The following is an 18194-nucleotide window of genomic DNA, read 5'->3' on the forward strand; positions in this document are numbered from 1 at the left end:
GCACCTTGATGAGCAGTTCTCTGGCAAGGAGAGATGAGAACCTGAGCAGAAAGGACAGTTCTAATAGAAGGAATGATAGACACACTCACCTTAGTGAATCCCACTGGTCCCTTTGTCAGGCTGCTGTCTGGGGTTACTGCTAAATCGAATTCATGTTTAAGTTAGCAGCTGTGATAGCTGCCTGCTGAGCTGTAGAATCTGTGCTATAGGAAAAGGATTTCACATTTCAGTTTTGATAATTCCACTCTCCAGTTTTGCAACATGTTAATTGCTTGGGGAGCAGCTAGAGATACCGAACGTTGCCACGTATTCCATCAGCAGCAAAAGGCACTGGATTGTGCAAGGCTGTTGGGTTGGTGGGTGGGACACTGTGACGGGGAACACAAGCTCATGAGGGTAAATGCCACCTACAGCATCCAACCCTATGAATGCTCTGCAACAGGCTTTGAAGCATGTGGTATCCTCACTGCTTGTTACTATGTTCTCAGTGCAGATCATCATTGAGGAGGCCCGCATCTGTACCCAGAGACCCCAGCAACGCTAATTTGGAAATCCTGGGCACCTTCACTTGGGCCGTGAAACTTGGAAGTTTAGAGAAATAGAAATACATCCCTGAGACAGTTGACTATGGAAATCAAGGAGGAAAAAGCAGCAGAGGAAGGGCAGCATTTTCTTCAAACAGCCCAGGCAAATGACCTGGGAGAACTCCAGTTCACAAGTAAGTATGTTGACTGGCTTCATTATTTCTTTTGCCATTAAAATGATCGAATTCAGACAAAAGCAGAAAGAGAAAATCAATGAATTCTATTATATAATTAGTTTTTTTCTTATACATATTCTTTTATTGTTAGTTTAATTACAAGTGATTGAATTGTTTATCCTGTGACCAGTTGTGTAGATGTAAGACTTTGTTTTTCTCATCCTCTAGTGGAAAAAAACAAATGGACACCCCCATTTATACAATTAAGGTAGAATGCAAGGTACTGCACCTGGAACTTTTGAATTAACTATCTGTTTTCACATGTGGTGGGAATTAAAGCGGTATAATGGATAGAGGGAAATACCAGGACCATAACAAAAAGAAACAACTATCTAAAAACCACCACTACTACCAAAACCTCACATATAGGATCTAGGTCCTTTTTCTTATGACTCACATAATATCCACCATCTCTCCCCATAATCTTCAAACTTTCCTTCCATCTTTCCTCATGCTAAAATCGCCTACTCAAGCAGTCGGATGAAAACTTATTCCCAGTTAGCTAGGGCATGGTCCCATAATAAAATTTTGGTTGCCTGTATAAACAGGAAAGAAAGAAAGAAAGAAAGCCTTAAAAGTGGTACATAATTTCTTTTTGTCTGTCTCTTGGTTAGCACTTATTCAGTCTCTTTCAAAATGTCATTGCTTTTAATTTGGCAATTATTTTTGTTTTCTTTTAAAAAGTTTGTTCATGCCTTTTGTTTTTACACCAGACTCATTTCCCCTATGACTATGCCTTCTAATTGAATACTTTGTTATAATGGAGAAAAACATTCATGTAGAGCCACAGAGACCCAGACTCTGTGATGGGGAGGAGTGTTCCCTCATCAGATCTCTGAAATTCAAATTGGTCATTAGAATTCATTGGAGTTCAACTGCTCTCCAGAACCCATACTGCCAAGTAATAGCTCCACCTACAGTATATTAGTGTCCCTGTCTTCCTACAGTCCCATCCACATTGACTGATTCAATAAAACTTCAGGTTGATTTTAATTTGTTTTTCACTTTTAGGGATTTGGAGCAGAGTTTGACATGATTTCTGAGAGTTTAAGAATCTTCCATTAAAAAAAAAAAACAACTGCCCATCCATTGACCACTTAGCAATTTAAAATATTGTTAATAAAGTTTATTTTTAGATAGACAAATCTAGGCAACTGTGTACACTAGTCACTCACAAGTTGTAGCTCCAACAGCATTAAATGGAAGTTAGAATAGTAACTAAGGTTTTCACTGACTTTTAGGGGGCATCGATAATCCTTACACCCCCTCTGCAGCTCCAAGCAGCCAAGATAAGGACGTGGCAAGAATAATTAAAGTAGGAAGACATCAGATAGCACACTAATTTGGTTCCCTCTTTTCTCACTCACAGCCATGGCCATACCCTAAGGTGACTTCCTCCATGCCTTCATTCCATCCTGCCTTCAAGAAGGTAGCCTCCTATGTAGGACAGTGTCAAAGGTTCTTTTGCTCTCTCATACTGAATTTTTATTTTGACACTCAGATTGTTGTTGTTGTTGTTTGTTCTTTATTCTCTAAGAGGACCATGACATCAGGGAGGTGATGCCATGACATTCAAATGAATTAGCTTTAAATGAGAGGAAGCATTTTCTGAAGTTTATCCTAGGCACATTTTGGGCCACTTGCCCCGCAGTGGGGTAGGAGGGTAAAATTACTGGTCGAGGCTCCAAACAATACAGCCTAAAACTGAAGTGTCAAACACAGGCTAGCATGGCCCTCAGTATTCCCTAGTATTCCAGAACCAGATTAAAAATAATTGGGAAATATTTACCAAAATAAATAAAAATGTAATCAAACATAGATGATGTTAATTTGTGATTTTCTAAATCAATAAATGATCCTCAGGGACCCTAATATATAGTTTAGTGACCCCATTTCTATTTCAGTTTTAACACTACTGGCCTAAAGGAGTATTTATAATGGACAGTTCAGGCAACCCTAGCTTTTTATGATTTACTATTTGTTCAAAGAAAGGAAAGCTATCTGCTTTCACTTTAACAAGTTAGTGCTGATAGTCTCCATTGTATTTAACCTGAGTTTTGTTGCTGATTAATGTTGTCTACATTACATAGTTGCAGGCAGTGTGTACATTATTATTTTAGTTCAATTTCTTTCAAGGTTTTCCTCTTTTTAAAACTCTAAAGGCAATTAATTTTAAAAGTATCTGAAACATGACGCTATCTGAACCTTTAGACTGCACCTGGAGCCCAGCATAAAGCACCATAGAGCTATAAATAGGTCTGCCAGGCTTAGAGATTTGGCCTAGCTTACCATCTGAGCCCTAGAATTGTTCTCTTTATTACACAAGTAATTAGTATATTTTGAAGAACAGAGTGTTTCTCTCATGCTTAAGATACCAGGGCCTTGGGTTACACTCTTTGAGGGTGAATTGTGTTATTCTTTAAAAAAAAAATTCTTGAAGATTTCTATTGCCTCATCATTTGGCACTGACAAATGAGTGCCCAAAAATTCAGTTTACATCATCCATAAATCTTTGGTAAATGATAGCAGTTGGATTCATTTTGTGAATAGATTTGTCGGGGCTTAGAGCAGAATTAATATGGAAGTTATAATAAGCTTTGGAAAAATTCAAATGATTTGAGTTCTCCTTGTATATGTTAGAATTTTACACAAAATATGATAAAACCATGAAAAAATTTAACTCCTTTAAATAATAAATAGGATTTGTTGTTGTTTTTAACAATATATAAATGTTTCTGACTATATTTGGTCACATTATCTTTCCCCCCATGAAATTAAGAGAAAATGAATCATTAGGGAATCCAATCGGATGGATAAATTCACTTATCTGCTTCAGTCTTTGCTTCTTTAAAGGAACAGTAACCTACCATATAGATTATAGAATTGTGGGATCATAGGATTTAGGGACCCTGAAAGTTTTTAGTCCAACTTTCATGTTTTACACATGAAGAAATGAAGGCATAGAATAAGTGACTTGCTAAGGCCACATCACATCAGTGATGTATAGTGGAATAAGGATTTGAACCCAGGGTTTTGGAGTCTGGATTGAGTACTTTAACTTGTCCTCATTTTCTATTACTGTCATGACTTTTCAGGAACCACATCACTCTAGAATCAAAAGAGAACAAATTTTGTGACAACAGGGATATTTGAGGCCATCTAGTTCAGCCTCTGATTTTACAGATAAGTAAACTGAGGCCCAGAGGGGTTAAATGGGTTGTCCCAGGTTGCACTAGCCTCAGTAAGGAGGTGAAGCCTGAATTTGAACTCAGGTTCTCTGACTCCAATTCAACCAATAGTTCCATGGCACTATGTACTTATTCTCTACCCACGAATCACCCAATATTCTTAGTCTCTCCCCATAATGAATACTCAGACTTTTCTATCCTCTCTCTCAATAATCTGCCCAATTTAGTTAGATAAAAATTCAACCCCATCTGAGAAGGGGATGGGGTCTTGTAATAATGCTTTGGTTACCTAGGAAACAATTCAAAGCAACCAACCAAACAAAAACCTCCAAGGTGACTGGAATAATCACTTTATATGGAGAGGCATCTAGACCTGGAGACAGAAAGACCCCTGATTTCGAATCCAGCCAAAAATACTCACCAGTGGTGTGACCCTGGGAGAGTCACCTAACTGCTGTCTGCTTCAGTTTCCTCATCTGTAGAAAAAGATTGTGAAAAATTGTGAAAATAAAACAAGTAATTTATGAAACACTTTTTGAACTTTAAAGTAATATATAAAGACTAGCTATTGCTATGGGAGTAGTTTATTGGCAAAAAAAGGTCAGTCATCATGTCATGAAATTCTTTGGCTACAACTCACAAAGAAGGTCATCTACTGAGATGTAAAGGAACTATAATTGGTAGAGGGAGTGTTGATAAAATAGCTAGTCCTTGATGGTTCAGTTAAGTTCTGTGCACAGTTTTCAGGCATAGCTGGAAGAGGTGGCCAGTCCAGTTTTCAATGGCTTGCCATGTCTATCAAGTGGAAAAGTAGGTATTGGCAGTTCTGGATTGCTAGATCTTTGCAATGAGAAATATGTTGGACTCATTGGTTCCTAGAAGATGATCATTGCCAGCACAAGTGTTTGCTTTACATCTCGTAGACAAATGAAAATGATGTAGGAGGGAGTGTGATATAAGGAATAGAGTCCCGGACCTGGAGTTAGGAAGACTTTTGATTTGAATCTTGCCTCAGACTAGCTGTGTGACTCTAGGCAAATCCCTTAATCTATGTTTATCTCAGTCTCCCCATCTCTTCAAAGTGGTTAATAATAGCACCTGCCATACAAGGTTATTATGAGGATCAAACATGATATTTATAGAAGTATTTTGTAAACCTTAAAGTGCTATATAAATGTCAGCTACTACTACTTCCTGCCACCACTATAACCACCGTTCCTCCTCCTACTACTACCACTACCACCACCATTACCATTACTACTAGTACTACTACCACTACTACCATCACCACCACCATCATCTCCACCACTATCACCACCACCACTACTACTACTACATAATTCTGTAAGTTGAAGTTGACACAAAGTGAGGAATTATATCTTTTTGATGAACGTATTAACATCTTTTATTTGTAGGTATTCAGAAGAGCGCAAATGAGCCCAAGCTGGAATTCAGCCTTGGTAAGCAACTTTATTTTGATTTCCATTTCTAATTATTTCCAAAATGTCAAGTACTTCTAATACTTTGAACACAGTTTGTTTGAAGTAGATGGGACTATCTCACTCACTGTGTCTATCACTCTATATGATTCTTTAGTCCTTGGACTGGAGGATGGGCCCTGTTTTGTTTGCAGGGAATAATGTCTCTTCCACTTCCCCTCTTCCATCTAGACCTTGAATCTGAGACTGAGTAGTATTTCGCATGATCTAGTCTTGGCTATAGAATTTCAGTGGGGATCCTGGCTAGAATCTGGCAGGGATTCTGCTGGTAGGTCATAGGCATTTTTCAATCGAGTTCAATTTAGTAAACATTTATTAAATTTTAGGCATAGTGTTGGAGGTACATAAAGAAAAAGAGATAGTTCCTGCTCTCAAGGAGCTTAAAATGTAATGGGGGAAGACATGCACAAAAGGAATGTGAAAAGCGGGGTTGTGGGAGGAAACCAAGGGGCACCTCGTTTGGTAAAGTGGGAGCCAAGTAGAGCTACGGATGAAAGTTTCTTCATTTTTGTTCTAAAAGGTTTCTACAAGAATGTAAATACAACTTAGTTATCCACATTTACAATTTAGCAATTCCCCATTGGAACTAGGTAGGTACGTGTATGCCTCAAATGAAGAATCCAAGCAAGGCTTAAATTCAGGTTTGTCTTCTCTCCATGGTTCTGAAAGTCAAAAAAGGATTACTTAGAATAGTGAGGGAGCTTTGCTAATGTAATAATCTTTTACTAGGTTTCAGACAAATGCTTTCGAAAAGGTTTTTTTTTTTTTCATTTGGTCCCCATAACAGCCCCTTGAGGCAAATAGTGCTCCAGATATGGAGTCAGGAAGACCTGAGTTCAAATCCAGCCTCAGATACTTGCCAGCTGTATGACCTTAGGCAAGGCATTTAACCTGTCTGCCTCAGTTTCCTTCATCATGATATTGCATTATTAGTCCCATAAAACATAATTTTATGGGGATAATTACAGCACTTACCTCCCTTGGTGGTTGTAAGGATCAAATGGAATGATATTTTTGAAGTGCTTTGCAAATTAGTTGTTGTTAAATTACAAGTTGTTGCTATACTTTGCAAATTGGAAAACTTAGCCTTTGAGAAGTTTTTCCCTCTCTAGGTCAATACTTGTAACTGGAAATTCATCTAAGGTTCAAGAACAGTTAAGTTTCACAAAGCTACTGGTCTAGAAATATCACTGCCTGATTGATAGGCAGTGATTGCTGAGGAAATTGGCCTTGGAATCTTTAGGGATTTCTACTTTTAAACCCAGAAGACATATTCATCTAGTATGGCCTTCTTTCCATATCTACATACTTCAGATTCTTAACTCTTGCCATTTCTTAGAAAGCTAAGTAAGCTCCCAAATGAAATGACCACTCCTATCTGTGAAATTTTACTATATAATTTATAACTAATTATAATAATTTATGTTATTATGCTATATAAAATATTATATTTATCATAAAAATTCATAATGCTGACATTTATATTTTTCAAATGCTATGGGGTAGTCTGAAGGAAAAAAAATTGAGGGTTTTTAGGCCATTACATTTTTATACTTGAAGTTTTAAGTTTTAAAGAAGAATACATTAAAATTGCTATATACTTGGGAAAGTATTTGAATCTGGTCCAATCTTTCAAGAATTTATTAAGAGCCTGCTATATTCAAAGGCACTGTGCTAGATAGTCAGGAAGCAAATTCAAAAGAAAAAGCAGTTCCTGACCTTAAAAGCTTACATTCTACTTAGGGGCTAGAACGATTCGAATACTTCTGTGACCTTGATTGGGAAGACCATTGATTGATCTGGGGTGCTGGTACCCACTTTGCTGCTAATTAGCTTTCTAACTTTGGGCAGATGACTTTACTTTTCTGACCCTCAGTTTCCTCATTTATAAAATGAAGGGATTAGGACTGGCTTACCTCAAAGATCCCTAGCAGCTCTAATTTCTAAATCATGAAAAACATTCCATTGCATATATTAACAAATATGCATTTCATTTTGTGTTGACTATTCTCCAACGCCTACTGTATTTCGTATTATCAGACCCTTTCAAATCATTAGACCCCACAGAAATGATTCTGTTAGGGCATATATCAATTCTTTATTTCAGTGGCTGAGGTTAGTGATAGTCAATTGAGCAATCTAATTACCTAAGTATGTCTTGATAGCCCAAGATAAGTATAAATTGAAAAATGAGCACTTCATTCCCATTGTTATCTATGAATTTAGCACCTGGCTATATTGAAATTAAATTATTTCCCCTCTGTGTCTGTACCTATGCTTCCTTATTCCATTTTTCTTTTTAATTGTTTGTGATAAACCATATTGAACATTAATATAATAAATTCAAATTGCTTTGCTATGATGTTTACAATTAAATAAGTGAAATAGATCCCATAAAGTATCATAACATATATTTCACCTTTTGTAAGTCTCCATCAAGATTATTTTTCTGTTCATTCCCATGCAATTTCCATCTTAATGTAGTTGTAGTTAGAATATACTCTGCTCTTGGAAAGAACAGCCAGCACAAAACAATCAAAATACGAATGTTGCCAAATGACCAAGAGCAAGCATAGCTCATACGTGTTTTGGGTTTTATTTTCTCCAAGGAAGAAATATGAGAAGACACCTCTATTCTACTCCTTTGCAGAGATGGAAGGTTCTTGGTAGTGCAACATTGAATGTATTTTCAGACTTTTTAATGTAATGATCAGTTTTGTTGATTGCTTTATCTTCCTTTTTTAAAAATATCATTTGTTGTCTGGGATGGATCTCTGGGAGAGGTACAGGAGAGATATAAGGAGAAATGTTGGTGATGTAGAAACAGATGATTGGGGATTTTTTTAAAGAATATACTCATTCTTTGGGTTTTGCAAGGATTTTTTTCAAGCTCTGTGTTTGTTCATGAAAGTTTCCCCGCACCCCGCCCCGCATATTTCTTTATATTCCTCACACTTACCAATCTTAATTGCATTACACTCTTACTTCCTCACTTCCTTCACTGAAGTCCTTTGGGTTTACTGATAGCACTTTCATTTTCCCACTGCAAGAAATAATTAAAAAGCACAAGATAATCCAGATTTTGTTTGTGGATGAATATAATTGCACACCATTCACAGCTCAGGGAAGCTGTCATTTAAGAAGCCACATTCTTCAATGTTGTCCAGGATTCTATCTGGAAAAGTGTGATGGAGATGGGCTGTCTGCAGATGGCTGAAGCGGAAGGAGAAATTCATTTCTGACCATCCGTTGGTCCATTTCAAGAACATTTTACCTCATGCCTATGTTACTTTGAGGGCCTCAAGAGACAGCTTAATGGATACAGTGATGATCTTTGATTCCGGAAGCTCTGAGTTTATATCTTGCCTCAGACACTTACCAAGTGTGCACTTTTGGGCAAATCACTTAAACCTCTGCATCCTTTGGTTTTCTCATCAGTAAAATGGGGCCAACAACATTTCACAGATTTTTTCGAGAAGATTCAATGAGATAATATGTGGAAAGTACTTTCCAAATCTTGGAAGTTCTGTAGAAATGTTATTTCTTCTTCTTCTTCTACTACTACTACTACTACTACTACTACTACTACTACTACTACTACCACTACCACCACCACCACTACCACCACCACCACCACCACTACCACTACTACTACTACTACTACTACTACTACTATTACTGTCTTTGGAATTAATAGAACTTCTTTGAGGAGTTATTCAGAAAATACTGGTGATGGTTCTTTTATCCTTTCTATCTATGATATGACTTAAAAATTTGTCCCCCAAACAAATTTTTACTATTTACATAAGTAGCAGCCTTATTTTATGCTCACACTAGGAGGACATATATACACGTGTATGTTGTATATTTCATGTTATTTCACTTGTGTTTGCACTCTCTCCATGGAGCCAGAGCACCACCCTTCTCTGTCTAAGTACATGATTTTCAATCCAATCCAATCAACCAGCAAGCATTTTACAGCACTTATTATGTGCCAGATAATGTAATAGACACTGGGAATACAAAAATATAAGGCAAAAAAAAATCAGTCACTGCCCTTAAGGAACTTAGATTGAAGGTGCATTTATTCAGTACGTATTATGTAGCAGGCAATGTATGAATTGTTACGCCTAAAATTTGATCAAGTTTTGGCCAACCTGATGATGAGGCTCTTCAAACTCAGCCTAATCTTTGAACGACAGAGATACAGCCCATTCCTGGGCCTGTGCTCAAAGTCTTTTCAGTTTGGTATGATCTTGCCAAAGTTTGTGTTTCACTGGATTAGCCTTTGAGAGCCAGGGTCACCTCCGTGATTGAATGAGGTCTCAAAGCAGGATGCAATGCTTGACACACGGTAGGTTCTTTGTAAATCCTGATTGATTTATTTATTGATTTTTGAAGGGTAGTTAAATTGCTTTATCCATGGTTATGATTTGGTGTTGTTCAATCTTGTTTCACTCTTCCTAACCCCATTTAGGGTTTTCTTGGAAAATATACTGGAGTGGTTTGCCATTTCCTTTTCCAGCTCATTTTACAGGTGAGGAAAATGGGGCAAATGGGTAAGTGACTTGCTCAGGGTCACACAGTTGAAAGTGTCTGATACCAGATTTGAACTCAGGAAGATGAATCTTCCTAACTCCAAGCCTTGTGCCCTAACCACTGTACCCCATAGCTGCCCATTAAAAAATGTTAAGTTTTCTCCATTCGACCTATGAGGAAACTGAAGCTCAGAGAGGTCAAGCATCTTCACCAAGACCACACAGAATAAAAAACAGAGCTAGGTCTGGAACTCAGGTCTCTAGACTCCCCATCTAACATTCTTCCTATCACATCAGGCTACCTCATGAAGGCTTCAAGTTTAGAATTCGATTAAGTGAACTTATGCTAAGCAAGATATGTTAGTATATTAAATTTGTTTATACCAACATAGAGGTTAGTTTTTGGCAGCTAGTTTTTGCAGATGGATAACACATTGGGTCTGAAGTCAGGAAGATCTCAAATCCAGCCTCAGGTATTTACTAGCTGTGTGACCTCAGGCAAGTTACTTAACCTCTGCCTCAGTATCTTCATCTGTAAAATGAGATGGAAATAGCACCTACTGCACAGATTTGTGAGGATCAAATGAGATAATATTATAAAGTGTTTAGCGTAGTACCTGGCACATAGCAGGCACCATTATAATTATTAGCTATTAATATTGTTATTATTTTGTTATGTATCAGAGGCAATTAATGATTGAGCTAGTATTTATTGAACACATGCTATATGAACTGAACATCACATGATTTTGAGGTCAAAGGGGATTGATATATTTCGTGGAATTGGCCTCTGCCTATATACCATTATCATCATCATTGTCAGCAATAAGAATAATAATCATTCCCAAATAAGCAGTATATAGCAGGTAACATAAGATACATTAGGCATAAATCATATTACTCTTCCACAACCAACCTTCATGCTTCTACTTCCTGGTTGCTATCAAGTACTGGATACCCATTATCAGCTGGATGCTAACTACCGCATCTCTACCTCTGCTCAAGATATTCTAGAACTCTTTGAACCTACTATCATCTTGGTGTAGGGGACCATCTGCCCTACCATTATTCCTCAAAGTCCCTGAGGTCTTCCCATCCACCTTGCTCCTTCCTCTGCCTTAGTATCTTTGGCTTTTCCATCTACTATAAACTGAACATAACCAGGGACATGAACCCTCCTCTATGGGTTGTCTGCTCTAATTAGAACGTGAGTTCCTTGTGATCAGGGCCTAGTTGGATTTTCTAATTTTATTCTCAGCCCTTAACAGAGTGCTTCAAAATCCCTTTTCTATTCCATCAAATAAAAAATACTCTGGCATTTACAGATTTTCACTGACTGGTCCTGTCTTACTTTTGCAGTCTCCTTAAGCATTATTCCTCTCCATGTTCTCCATCATCCAACAATACTGCTTTACTTGCTTTTCTGCACCTATGACAGAACATTTCCCATCTTCATACCTTTGCCTTGTCTGTCTTCAGTGCCTGGAATTCTCTCTATTCTCACCTCTTCCTCTTGGAATCCCTAGTTTCTTTTTAATCTTCAATTCAAGAAGCTAATTCTATAGGAAGTCTTTACTGATTGCTTCTGAGCTGCTAGAGCCCTCTCCCTGCCAAGACTAACATGTTTTGATTCATTTTCAAATCAGCAAGCATTTTTTAAATGTTTGATTCATTTTCAAACCAACAAGTACTCACCATGTGCCAGGCACTTTGCTAAACATGAAAATACAAATACAAGCAGGAAGAAAAGTAGTTACTGCTCTCAAGGAGCTTACATTCTAATAGAGAACAGACAGTGCATAAAAGGAACCTGAAAAGGTTTTGGGGAGGAGAAGGTGTATTAGGAGGGCAGAGTTTATAATCTCAAAGAGGATCATAAACATGTCTGAAAGGTTCGGAACCGCCGGATATAAGAAACTCTCAAAGTAGAAGGCAGAAGAATCAAAACATTTATTTAGGCTCCACAGTAACCAACCCATGAACCAGCAACCCCATTTTGATATATTGATCAAAAGCTTCCAGGCCCAATAAGTACGCCTTGAAAGAGTAACCAGGAGGCTACAGAGAAGCATGATTGCGTAAAGCAAAATCATGTTTCCCCCTCTATGGTAATAAGATTACCCACTGGACTGAAGTCTTTGTTCAGCTTCCTCCCGTAGGTCAGCTCTGCTACTGGCAGCTCCTGCTTCAGCTGTGGCTGTGGCTGTAACTGTAGCTGTAACTGTCGCTGTAACTGTCGCTGTAACTGTCGCTGTAACTGTCGCTGTAACTGTCTCTGGCTCCAACCGGAAAAGGAAAAGAGGATCTTCAAGCTGTCCTCTCCCCTCTTATAGAGTTTTTGACATCATCAAGCACCGCCTGAACGACCAGGGCCGATTGGTTCTTGACTTGGCCCCTCCCCCTAGCGTAGCCGTTAACACCTCCCCTCAGCCAGCCCCATGACTCATCACACAGGAAGTTGTCTGCTTCCTGGAATGCTCTTTGGGCTTCCTGCCCCGGAAGAGCAAGCCACAGTGTCCAGAGGCTCAATGAGGTAAGCTGAGTCATTCAAAGAAAACAAAGGCCATTCTGGCTACAGAAGGTTCCTGCAAAAAGACATAAATCTGGATAGTTGTTGGGGAGAGGAAGAAAAATAAGGATTGATAAAGAACCTAATATGTTCCAGGCACTGGGTTAAGTGCTTTACAAATAATGTTTTCATTTGATCTTCACAACAACCCTGTGAGGTAGGGTGCTATTACTATACTCATTTTACAAGTTGGGGAAAATGAGGCAAATAGGTTAAGTGACTTGCCCAGGGTTAGATAGCTAGTAGTATCTGAGGCTGGACTTGAAAGGGAATTCCAACTACCTTGGATTTTATTTGAATTAAAATTTGATCAAGTCAGAGAGAAGGAAATAGAACAGAGGAATATGTTTAATGCTATTTTGTGTCTTTTATCTATGTGGGTGTTGACTAGTCATTGTATTCCAGCTCATTCCTCCTTCCTTCTAAAGCATCTAATGGGAGTGAATCCACTGTCAGCTGCTTATTTCCACAAAGCTTGATCATGGATAAAAAGGGAAGAGATGCACTACTGGGACTTCTAAATAATACTCTACATTTCCATGGCTTCTACCAGTCTAGGGGATGAACTTTCCTTTATTTACAATTAATGAAATCAGTGCACTCATGGAAAAGAAAGTCCTGGTCAGTTGGGAACTCGTTTTCTCAGTTGATGGGATAAATATTAGTTCACAGTTTTCTACTTCTTATGTGTGTACACCTAAGGACACCGTGGTACTCTGTTGTCAGATCCTTTAATCGCTTCATAGTATTCAAGTGGAGCTGTGAATTAATTCATCAATTGTTTTCTCCTATGGTGTCAACATCCATGTTTTCCCATCTTACATGACTCCAGCCCATGTCCTTTCTTAAATCTGCCAGAGAGAGTCCACTCCATTTGCCGGAGGCCTTCCTTTCTTCATTTCTCCTGATATTGAAGCATGCCAGTGGAGAACTTTGACTGTTCATCTGTTATCCTTTACCTTCATCATGTGACTGGCATGTCTTTTCTTCCTATCATACAATTCCTTAATGACTTCTCTGACTGCTATTCTTTTTTCAAAATCCTTATTAGTGATGTACTGAGTCTAATACCCACCATGTACCTTTACATGATTTTAATTTTTAATTCTTAGGAGACTATTGTATTCCATATTTTGCCACCTTACAACAACAAACACTGGTAAAGTATTAGTATTAAGAAGATAGGCCTTTGCTCTCATAGGGAGCTTGGGTTAAACCAAATGAGTTTTCAATTTCCCAAAGAAAATCTCACCTACTTTCCTCTTCTTTTTTAACCCTGAGCCTAACTTGTCCTTCTGTATTGGCTATCCTAGATATGTCCCTGCCATTGATGGGTAAGCTCTATATTTCATACAAATGCATGTTATAATCTGGGAAATGACATTTTAAATCACTTGGCCTTTTCTCTGTGGTTGGAAAGGTTAAACTGCTTTGAGTAATTACAGATCTTTTCCAGGAGGCTCTGCAATGTTTTGGGGCCTGATAGAATAGGGAATGAACAGAAGTAGAAATAATTAAGAGGCGGTGTCAAGAATACACAAAAGAACTCTACAGAAAGATCTTAACATTACCAATAACCACAAAAGTGTAGTTACTGATCTACAGTCAGACATCCTAGAGAATGAAGTCAAGTGGGTCTTAAGAAGCATTGCTAACAATAAGGCTAGTGGAGAATTACAGCTGAACTACTTAAAACCCTAAAAGGTAATGCTATTAAAGTGCTGCACTCAATATGCCAGCAAATTTGGAAAATTCAACACTGGCCACTGCATTGGAAAAGATCAGTTTGTGTCCCAATCCTAAAAAACAATGCCAGTGATATTCAAATTACCAAACAATTGTGCTGATTTCACATGCCAACAAGGTTATGCTTAAGATTCTGTAAGCTAGGCCTCAGCAGTATATGAACTGAGAATTACCGGGAGAGCAGGCCAGTTTTCAAAGAGACAGAAGAACTAGAGACCAAATTGCCAACAATCACTGGATTATGGAGAAAGCAAGGGAGTTCCAGAAAAAAAAAAAAAAACTACTTCTACTTTATTGACTACACTAAAGCCTTTGACTGTGTGGATCATAACAAAATTTGACAAGTCCTCAAACAGGTAAAGAGTACCAGATCATTTTAATTATCTCCTGAGGAACCTGTATGCAGGGCAAGAAGCAATAGTTAAAACTGAACATGGAAGAACTAATTGGTTTAAGAGTGAAAAAGGAGTATGACAAGGCTTTATATTGTCACTTTATTTACTTATATGCAAAATATATCATATGAAATGCCAGGCTGGATGAATCAAAAGCTGGAATTCAGATTGCCAGGAGAAATATCAGCAATCTCAGATATGAAGATGATGCCACTCCAGTGGCAGAAAGTGAAGAATTAAGAAGCCTCTTGATGAGGACAAAAGAAGAGAGTGTAAAAGCTGCCTTAAGCCTGACATAAAAAACAAACAAACCCCAAGACCTTGGCCTGATTTATTGTTCTGATTTTATTGATGTAAGCATTTAGAGTACTACTTTGGCTGTATACCATAAATTTCAGCATATTGTTTCATTGCTGTCATTTTCTTTAATGAAAATTTTGATTGTTGCTATAACTGTACTTTGACCCATTCATTCTTTAGGATTACATTATTTAGTTTCCAATTAATTTTTAATCTTTGTTTCCAAGAGCTTTCATTGAATGTAATTTTCATTGTGTTATGACCTGAGAAGGATGTATTTAATATTTTCTGCTTTTCTGAATTTATTGTGAGGTTTTATGCCCTAATGCATGGTCAATTTTTGTGTAGGTTCCATCTACCACTGAGAAAAAGGTATATTCTTTTCTACTGCCACTCAGTTTTCTCCAGTGGTCTATCATATCTCAATTTTCTAAAATTTTATTTACCGCCTTAATTTCTTTCTTGTTTGTTTTTTGCTTAGATTTATCTAGTACTGAGAGGGGAAAGTTGAAATCCCCCACTAGTAGAGTTTTGCTGTCATTTTTTCCTATAACTCAGTTAACTTCTTTAAAAATTTGGATGCTATACCATTTGATATATATATATATATATATATATATATATATATATATATATATATGTATATATATATGTTTCATATTGTCTATGGTGCTTCTTAGCAAGATATAGTTTCCTTCCCTATCTTTTAAAATTAGGTCTATTTTTTGCTTTTGCTTTCTCTGATATTATGATTGTTACTCATTTTGTTTTTACTTCAGCTAAAGCATAATAGATTCTGTTCAAGCTTTTTATCTTTATTCTGTGTGTCTCTGTGCTTCAGATATATTTCCTGTAAACAGTTTGTGGTAGGATTCTGATTTTTAATCTCCTCTGCTATCCACTTCCATTTTATGGGTGAATTCATTCCATTCACAGTTACAGTTACAAACTATGTATTTCCCTCTATTTTATTTTCCCTGTTTATCCTTCTATCTCTCTCTCCTTTCATTCTCCCCCCTCATAAATGTTTTCTTCTGACCACTGCTTTCTCCATTCTTCTATCAGTGTCTCTCCCTCTCTTCTCCCCCACCACTCCTACTTTCCTATAGGGTGAGATAGATTTCTATACCCAACTGAATGTATAAGTTATTCCCACTTTGAGCTAATTCCAATGAAAGTAAGATTCAAGCATTGCCCACCAACCCCCCCCCCCATCTTCCTCCTCACTGTAATAGCTTTTTCATGCCTCTTTTATATGAGCCATTTTACTCCATTCTGCCTCTCCTTTTTCCCCTTTTCTCAGTGCATTCTCACCTCCTTTGCCATCTAGAACATCATATTCCAAGCCCTCTAATCCTGGGTGGATCTTGTCCTCTTCTGAGTTTGTGTTTTGATTTTTTCTGTCACTATAATGACTTTTTATGGTCAGGTTCTTTGTTTTGTTTTGCTCATTTGCTAACCTATCTCTTGACTTTTAGTTTTATGTTAAAGTTGGGCTCTGCTCCTGGGGTGTACCAGGATCTATACCAGGGTCTATCTGCAGTAGGCCACATAGAATCAGCAGAATATTCTCTATTTCAACCTGTTGCAGCTAAAGCTAACGGATTGGTTGTTTGGTTACCTCCTTGTAAATGATAATCCCTAAAACCTTGCTGTACAAAAGAATTCTGACTACTACTTATGAATCTCATACAATCCATAGTATCTACAGATACCCCTGTGGTCCCTTCATCACCAATTCTTATCATCCAAGATATTAATAATTCTCCCATTCTCTCGGTAAACCTACTCAAAATAGGTTTCCTGCTGTGTAAAATCCCCCAACATCTCTCTGAACACTGTATTATTGTGTTGGGTTTCTTGCCTCTTTCACTGTATGGGACACACTGCTGTTTGAGGAGCCTGGTCTGATGCTGTATCATTCTCTGGCTCCATAGCATCATACTGCAAAGTAACATTTTGTGCCTCAGTTTCTGATATTGTATCATCCTCTCTAGACTCGCTCCCCCATCACTATGGCAACCAGACTGGCTGCTAGACTCGACCTGGGCTGAACTGAAATGCACTCTTGACCTCCTTGGCTCCCTTTGTCTTCTAGCCAAATTAACAGCAAAATCAGTAGGTTCCTGAACAATAATCTGTTGTTCTGCCGTATGAGATTCCCCATCTTGCTGTAGTATGAAAGAAAGTTCTCATTTGGGCTAGATCCTTCTCTAATCGTCTCAGTTCTCTTTTGTAACAGTCTGTCCCTGCTTTCATATATAGTATGATATGCTGTGAGTAAAATCCAGCCTCATCTAGAGATTGCTGTTGGCAATTCTCTCCCTGGCTTAACTGTAATTTCTTGCAAACGTCTTTCCAAATCTCTATGTTCTCCCCTCTGTAGCTTCTGTTTCCAGTCCTCACACAGCCCTGCGCCTTTAGCCCATTCCCTTATAAGGGAGGAATAAGTTACCTCCTCCCATCCTGGGATAACCATTTCTTCCTCCAAAGCCCTTCTACCTCCAAATAGAAATCTTATACCTTGCGATCCTGTACATGACGCCAAATGTGTCAGCAAGGCAATAAACACAACACCAATGATAATTGTGAATGTGCCTATGTAGTTCTGTGTTGTAAAATATGAGAAACTCTCTATATAGAAAGTAGAAGTAAAACATTTATTCAGATGCCAGATAACCAGATCCCATAACCAAGCAACCAGCTTTCACAACCAGTAGGCCCACTTTATCATAACAGTAAGACTTAAAACACGATATCACAGCATGGAGCCTTGCCATACCGAAACCATCTGCCCCTCTGCTGGGGCCTTCCCCTAATCACGCTCACACAGCACAGCACAGCACAGCACAGCACGTCTGCTCTTTCTCTCAGCTCTAACTGTTGTAACTGTTCTCTGAGCATTTCCCGTGGCACAACTTCCTTTTCCTCTCAGCAAGTTCCTCCCACCACAAGTGACAGGCTTCCTGCGACGTAAGCAGGTCACATGGCCTATTAATGGGTGGGAAAGATCTTCAAATCTAAATTGCCATTACAAGGGGGCACTCACCCAAGCTTCACGTTTTTTGTGCTGCTGTTTTCAGAGGTAGTTCTGGGGACCTGCAAGTTTTCAGTTCTTCCTCCATGGTATCATATAAGGAGAGGTTTGGCCACTGCTCACCTGGCCTGTGCTCTGGTCTGAACACTTTTCCATCCTGGA

At 38.2% G+C, this 18194-nt stretch overlaps 1 protein-coding gene across 3 annotated transcripts in view; it reads left to right on the forward strand.

The window, feature by feature from the left end:
* Positions 1-627: 627 nt before the first annotated feature.
* INPP4B (inositol polyphosphate-4-phosphatase type II B) overlaps positions 628-18194 on the forward strand; it is a 471298-nt gene continuing 453731 nt past the window's right edge. For all 3 annotated transcript variants that reach the window (XM_036763284.1, XM_036763286.1, XM_036763285.1), the window contains exons 1-2: positions 628-718; positions 5364-5408. In XM_036763284.1, the coding sequence (XP_036619179.1) occupies positions 628-718; positions 5364-5408 (136 nt within the window). The remainder of the gene's footprint in view (positions 719-5363; positions 5409-18194) is intronic.

Source organism: Trichosurus vulpecula, chromosome 6 (genome assembly GCF_011100635.1).
Source record: "Trichosurus vulpecula isolate mTriVul1 chromosome 6, mTriVul1.pri, whole genome shotgun sequence".
Taxonomy (NCBI): domain Eukaryota; kingdom Metazoa; phylum Chordata; class Mammalia; order Diprotodontia; family Phalangeridae; genus Trichosurus; species Trichosurus vulpecula.